This window comes from Phaseolus vulgaris, chromosome 8 (assembly GCF_051622355.1).
Source record: "Phaseolus vulgaris cultivar YP4 chromosome 8, ASM5162235v1, whole genome shotgun sequence".
In the NCBI taxonomy this organism is placed as follows: domain Eukaryota; kingdom Viridiplantae; phylum Streptophyta; class Magnoliopsida; order Fabales; family Fabaceae; genus Phaseolus; species Phaseolus vulgaris.
The window spans coordinates 51,248,406-51,255,922 of NC_143505.1; the positions used below are offsets into that span (position 1 = coordinate 51,248,406).

Genomic DNA, 7,517 nt, shown 5'->3' on the forward strand with positions numbered 1-7,517 from the left:
CGTTGGAGTCGTGCATTCTGCTCTCTCAATAAGGCGATTTCTTCTTCTTGGCGGCGTCTATCTTCTTCGTGTTGACGATGGTCTTCCATCCCCTTTTGTCGCAGCTCCTCCATCTGAGTTTGGAGGGTTTGAATCATAGTCATCTGTTCTGCCATAGCGTCGTTGTTGTTTCTTGTCGCAACCATTATAGCTTCAAAAATTGAAGATTTGCCTCGGCCCCACGGTGGGCACCAATTGTACCTGAGTGGAGAGATGGGGCCCAGGCACGGTCGGTTGACGTAATGAGATTGCTGACGTGTCGATCTTCTGGTCTTTCGGTCGGTCGTTCCTTCTTGGTGTCTCCTTCGGTCGGGCGGGGGAGGGTACCTGCGAAGGCACTCCGACGCTCAAGTAAGTATGAGATTCTAAGTGTGGTTCAGTGAGTGAGTGAAAAACGTACCTTTCTCTGGCTTGAGCACAGTATTTATAGGATTGCCTAATGGGCTTTCTATCCCTTGGGCTCGGGGTGGTTATGGATAAGTCTTGTCAATTGTGCTCCGGAATACCCAGGGAACATATCTTCTTTCAACGCGTATTCCTTATTTTTCGGAGGTGTATCTTAACTGCTTTAGCTTGTTACGGGTGCACTTACATTTATTATGCGTTCGGTCGGTCGGTCGGCTACGTGTGTTCGTCCGGTGCCTACCGGTACAGTTTATATTTGTAAATTTTTCCCTTGTGTAAAGTAATTTCTTTGAATAATGAGTGCTTGTATTTGATATTTACTTGTTTGAGTGTGAGACTTTGTAAACAACATTTTTTTGTTGTATAACTTGGATAAACTTTGTGTTTTTGCTTGAAGAAGCTTTATGTACTAGTGTGTTAAATTCATGGGGTGTCTAGTGGATAGCCTCGAAATTTTTTGTGCACAACTAGAAATGACAGTAACAATATGTGTAAACATTATGTATTGGTAGAACCCTTTGTCATTAGTATTCGGGAACTTGTATATTAAGACTCTAGATAGTCCAATACCCATTAAACTATCTATCACCCATTAAATAGTCTCATGATCAGAGAGTATATGAGTTTTTATGATAATAAACACTATGTGTTAAAAATTCTAACAAAACTCATTCATGTGCAAACTTAGATAAAGATTCATTAGACGTTCTAGGTTGATTAAACCTATCACACGATCTTACTATGCATAGACTAATAAGACAGTCTCACAATATAAGTGGTGTACCGTACAGTCCCAGTAGGGACTCGATCAAGATCATTGATCGAATATTCCTCAGGTGACATAACTTTTTGAAGGTACACCACCCACACCGATTGAAGACCGCACAATATTATCAAACAAGATCAACATCAGCCTAAAGAACTCAAGTGATGGTCAATAACTTTTCGGCCTTTTGTAAGAACAAATGGTATAAAGGTACACTAAACGGTTTTGTAAGACATATTTGGAGAATCAACATGTTAGACACTCTACAATGTCAATATGATAGAAGGTCTCACTAAAAGAAACATACCAGACGATCTAACATTAGAACGTCACATTAGAAGATCTCATCAGTCGATTTCTGGATAACTCAGCACGCTAGCCATTTCTAAAAGTTAAGACAAATTACAAGATATTATCAATCATAAACATATCAAACGATCTAATCATCGCATTTACATTAAACAATTTATAATACAAAGTCATGTTAATCTATGAGATGATATCTAAAGACATGAAGTTAAATAATTTAATTTAGTTTCTTTATTCCTTATACTGTCGACAAAAACTGATTTTACAATAAAATTTAATCATAAGAAATTTAGTTGATATATTTGTTAATAAATAACGTTAGGTTTTGGTCAAAGTATAACATTATTATTAAATAAAGTTGGTTTTTAAAACTTAAAATTTCATGGGGCATGAGGCATGCCTATTGGGCCTGGGCTTTAATGGGCAAGGCTCGTAAATATGGACACTTTTTCATTTTACAATTTTTCCCTTTTTCTGATTCAATTCCTGTCTTGTCCTTCTCTTCCACCTTCACTCCCTCCCTTCCTTCTTCCCTTCACACAGACTCTCTCTCTCTCTCTCTCTCTCTCTCTCTCTCTCTCTCTAACACACTCCCAAATCCGAATCAAATTCAAAATCCCACTAGGGTTAGGGTTTCCAACTCCTCTCCAATTCTCCCTCTAATGCACTGCGATTCTCGGACCCTACAATGGACCCACCTGCAATGTACGGACACTCCCAGCCCCTGAACATGCCTCCGCAGATCTCCACCGCCGAAAGCGACGATGGCTCCGGCCCCGACCCCGCCCTCGACGCCCACCACCACATTCACTACGAAACTCACGCGCTCGAAGACGGTGCAACCGGTGCCATGGTCGTCGTTGAGGATGTCACTTCGGATGCGGTCTATGTCTCCGGCGGTGGAGGGCCCGAAGAGTCTAGCCAGCTTACGCTGTCGTTTCGTGGCCAAGTTTACGTCTTCGATGCCGTTACGCCTGATAAGGTGCAATTTCCCCCTTTATCTTTCCTATTTATTTTCCCTTGTTTTTGTTATTTTGTTTTATTAATTTTCCTTCACTTCGTTGATTCGGCGTTGCAATTGTATGATTTTTCGTTTTATTTTTATGGTTTTTGGTAATTCATTGAATTGATTAACTATTTATTTAATTATTTTGAAAATTTTAATCTGTATTTGGCTTTACGTCACAGGTTCAAGCGGTGTTGTTACTGTTGGGTGGATGTGAACTCTCTTCTAGTGGTTCGCCATGTGTGGATGTGGTGCCTCAACAGAATCAGAGGGTATTTTCTGATAGTAGAAGAATATTATATGCTACTCACACACGCTTGCACTTGCATCACTTTACAATTTATTTATTATATCACCTGATACAGAGGTACTTTGTCCCACCAGATAAGTGATAAAGTGAGACATTGTGATTTGTATATTTATTAGTCGAAGAAAGGTAGTAAATACTAAATAGTAACTTTGACGTTCAGTGATAATCAACTTAAAGCTATGTAGTGGGTAGACCTATAATTGTTTGACAAAATTTGTTAATATTTGGTCATTGGTTGTAGATGTACTGATATCAGGAGATTATTGTTGTAAGGTTACATAGTCAATGATAAAGTGATGTGTGGATATTCATAGTGGAATTTCATTAATGTTGACGTTCTCTGTGCCGAGTAGTATTTTCAACATTTTTGGGTCCTTCTGCAGGGTTCAATGGAATATCCTGCAAGATGTAGTCTACCACAGCGAGCTGCCTCGTTAGATAGGTTCAGGCAGAAGAGGAAAGAGCGATGCTTTGATAAAAAAGTGAGATATAGTGTACGGCAAGAAGTTGCGCTCAGGTTTGATAATTAGCACTCTGTGGTGTGGCATAGAACTTGCGAGTATTAGATTGAACTATTTGGACATGCACATAATTGTTTACAACCTGAGTAATACAAGTTGATGTTTTGCGTATGACAAATCCATACTGAGTGATGACTGATAGAGTTTGCTATGTTGCTTCAAATTAAATATTTCACAAGTAGTAAATATAATATAATTGGGAAGTATGCTAAATAATTGATACGATAGCAAGCTGGATCTTGGACTTTATTTTACAAAATGTTGTGTTGGCTTTGAGCTTCATTTTACATAGACTTGTGTTCAACTCGTTGGGAATTGGTGAAATTGCAGCTGGAACCCAGCCCTATAAACTGTTGTAATATCGAAATATGTGCTTTTAAACTGCCATCCAGTTTTGAAGTCTGAACTAGCATATAATATTAGTTAGAGACATTATATGGAGTGGGTCGTAATACCCAATAGACTCTGCCATCATGTGTTGAGGGGAAATTTAAACTTGGTAACTGTCGAGAACCTACACTGTACAGAATCCTGTCCTTTCTGATTGTGGAAGAACTGGATCTGAATTTAATGTCTAATCTTGTTAAGCTGTGGTTACGTATTAATGTAAGTTGATGTCTAATAAACTTTTTTAATCTCAAGAGTGTAATTTAAACTTTGTTAAATGTAATAATATGATTTTTTTAATCTCCATACTTTTTTTAATATTAATGAGTGTATTTGTTATCTATTCTTGTAATTCTCCCCTTTTGGCATCCTAGTTTTTTTATTCACTAAACACATTCCTAGTTAACTCCACCATTCATCTTTTAAATACGAATATTTCATTTCCTATTTATTTCTTTAAACAATTTTATTTTCTAGATTTTCAAATTTTAGTTCTCTACTCCCGCAAAATTTTAGTTCACCGAGAATTTTTTAATGGGATGTATAATGTAACAGCATATTAACTGTCATAGTGTGAGTTTTCTTCGACTCAATATTGCTTCTGTACGCACCAAACATGAATCTTTTAAATCTCTTTAATTTATCAATATTGTCTATGTTTCTCCTTTTAGTTGTCACTCATCATTTTAGTTTGTTATATGCTATTTGTCTCGGTGCCTATTTTATACTTATTTGATGAATAAATGTAGGATGCACCGTAATAAGGGGCAATTCACTTCTTCTAAGAAACAAGATGGAGCTAATAGTTATGGTACAGACCAAGATTCAGGACAGGATGATTGTCAATTAGAAACCTCGTGAGTTGTGTTGATTATTTTTTCCTTAAGCACTACATTTTCTCTCTTTCTGAAATTGTGACTTATTGTGTGAGTTTCTAGGGTTGCTCTTTTGATTGCTATTTATTCTAGATTACGGATCATTTATCACAATTATATATTCACATTACTAGAGACTTGTACTAAGAAGTTATTACTACATGAAGCTAATTTCCCTTTACTGGGGAGGTTTCTAAATAGATGTTTTATCAATTCTTTTTTGTTGCATGTTGTCTACAGATGCACACATTGTGGCATTAGTTCAAAATCCACCCCAATGATGCGGCGAGGGCCGTCTGGTCCAAGGTCACTATGCAATGCTTGTGGGCTTTTTTGGGCAAACAGGGTAGGTATTTTCATCATTTGCTTACAATTTGGGGAAAAAATTATGTACAAGTTTGAATTAATGTCTAGATGTAAATATTATAATTAAAAGAAATTTATATGAATGAATACTGAGTAATGACTAACATATAAAACCTACAATTTTGTGTTTTTGTTTTTTCTTTTTATGTATAGGCAGTAAGATTTTTAAAATTTATTGCTGCTTTAGTGTCCATATTGAAACTTTTTTAGTTTTATCTGTATGAATGTATTTAAAAGCAATGTCTGTTTGTCTATTATAGATGTTCTAGTATGTATTGTAGCTACATGCGTAATCCAATAACAAAACTGTATATGACGTGAAATACATATGCCATCAAGCCTGTGCCTTTTGGTGCTTGATTCTATTTCCTCTCCCAGCTGCATTGTCGATTTGACAGTGGGGAGACAATATCTGGGGTTTCACAATAAAGTGAGGGAATCGTGTATTGTGTGGTCGTTTTCTGGCACTGTTTGGAATACCAATTCTTGGGAAGTCTTGTTGAAATTTCTTCTGAACTCATTTTGAATTTTTTCTTCTACTAAATTCACTGGGGGGCAATTTAACTTCTACCCCTTAATCTTCAAGGCGTGCAATCTTGCATTGCGGGAGGTGCAAATATATTCTTCATAAGCATCAATTCAAATTGCTCAATTGGGAATTTGCAATTATCTCTTTGCTGATTGCTTAGTTGTTAGTGTTCCACCTTTTGACAATGTTATTCTGCAGGGTGCTTTGAGAGACCTTTCCAAGAGAAATCATGAACACTCTCTTGCACCAGTTGAGCAGGCATGTTTTCATTTATTATCCATTAATCCGAATGGTAATATGTACACCCCCTCACCTTTTTTTTTTGCATCTGATAACCAGGTTGATGAAGGTAACGACTCAGATTGTCGAACTGCCGCCAACCCTGCACATAACAATCTCGCTCACGCCGCATACTCAGAGCATGATCATCCTGCTTTGGTAGCTGATCGTAAAGTTTTCCAGTCCCAGAAAATGCTGGAGTAGTTGACTCTGGCATACGTAGGTCTATAGTTATTCCATTCAGATTGACCAATAGAATGTACAGATATAACAAACATCCATCAAAGCAAGAACTTTGTTTACATGCTTGGATCGGTGGCATTAACCGTTGATCCCTAGATGTATAACCTGAAAATGAAGTGATGACATGGCAATAGGTCACCCAATACCTTGAATTTTAATTTTACCTGTTTATTTTCTGTTCACAGGGTATCTGGTGGTTGACATTTTGCAACACAGAAAGAGGGCAAATATTTCCTGTACTGAAACTGTTTTCTTTTACCCTCGGAATTTGCTTAATCCGGAAAACGCTAATTCCATGTAGTTTTACATCTCGAACTACGCAATGGGAAGATAAAAAAGGGTGCAGGAAGAAATTGGCGCGGTGAAGGATAAACAAATTTGGACTCCTTAATTAGTGTTACAACAGAGGGAGGCTATATGCAATATAAATGAAGTGAATCTACTGATTCTGTACGAGTCTTAAACTTTAGATAATAATGGTTAGGCAAGTTGATCCATAAATCATGCAACACAGTCCTTCAAGTATTACATATGTTAAGTATGGTGAAAAAGTCACCAACTATCACTTATGCAACTTATTTGAAAATGTTGTTCCTTTTACACCACTTTTCTACATTATTTAAAGTATACGCATGGTTTTCATGGTATTGTGCGAAAATGATTTTCTATTAAGTATAAAATATATTTAGTCTTCAAAAATTTTAAAGGTCAATTTTAGTTCTTTTAAAAATTTTAGCTTCTTTTTTCTTCATCTAGTTCTATTTTTTCTGTTTACATCTTTCAATTTGTAGAATTCATACAAGATTTTACAATCCATCAATTTTTTTCCTTAAAAAAAAATATTTCAGAATTCAGCAATATTTTTGAGATTCTATAATTCAAAAGTACTTTCTTTAATGGAATCCATAATGTATTTCTTGACTATAAAATTGTGGAATGTATTTTTTTAAAAAAATGTATATAATCCAGAAATACTTCATTTTTCTGGACTATAAAATCTAGAATGTAATTTTTTAAAGAAATCTATTTTGAATTAATAAAGGAACAAATTCTATAATTCAGAGTTTTTTCAGATTTTTTATATAAAAGTATTAATAGTATAAAAGTTGTCTTTGGTATTTTGAAAAATATGGATGTCACAAAGTTATCAATCAACAGAAAGAAACAACATTTACATGAAAAATAAAAGGTCGTGCTTTAAATATAGAAGGGCTTAAATAGATAATATTATTTTTAAAGTTATAAAGTATCAATAATATAATATATTATAAGATAAATAGTCGGTTTATTACTATAAATATTGACATAATGAATTAATATATAGCTTGTAGGATTAAGGCCAAAATAAACCTATCCAGTGACTACTGCACCACAACTTTTGCACCCTATATAATAAAAAAAAAACAAATTAACTAGATAACGATTTTGTCCAGAAATTGCTCATTTTAATAAATTATGAAGTTTCCACGTTCAAATCTTCCA

At 35.4% G+C, this 7,517-nt stretch overlaps 1 protein-coding gene across 1 annotated transcript; it reads left to right on the top strand.

Moving 5' to 3' along the window:
• The first annotated feature begins 1,976 nt into the window (after positions 1-1,976).
• Positions 1,977-6,274, top strand: LOC137825958 (GATA transcription factor 25). The gene is made up of 7 exons (XM_068631779.2): positions 1,977-2,501; positions 2,708-2,797; positions 3,219-3,352; positions 4,493-4,600; positions 4,859-4,964; positions 5,712-5,771; positions 5,853-6,274. The coding sequence occupies exons 1-7, from the start codon at positions 2,208-2,210 to the stop codon at positions 5,994-5,996; spliced, it is 936 nt and encodes a 311-aa protein (XP_068487880.1). The 5' UTR covers positions 1,977-2,207; the 3' UTR covers positions 5,997-6,274.
• Positions 6,275-7,517: the final 1,243 nt, after the last annotated feature.

Coding starts and splice junctions, on each gene's coding strand:
- LOC137825958 (XM_068631779.2), top strand. CDS start 2,208: ATGGACCCACCTGCAATGTACGGACACTCCCAGCCCCTGAACATGCCT. Junction 3,353..4,492: donor CGGCAAGAAGTTGCGCTCAG/GTTTGATAATTA, acceptor GAATAAATGTAG/GATGCACCGTAATAAGGGGC. Junction 5,772..5,852: donor CTCTTGCACCAGTTGAGCAG/GCATGTTTTCAT, acceptor TCTGATAACCAG/GTTGATGAAGGTAACGACTC.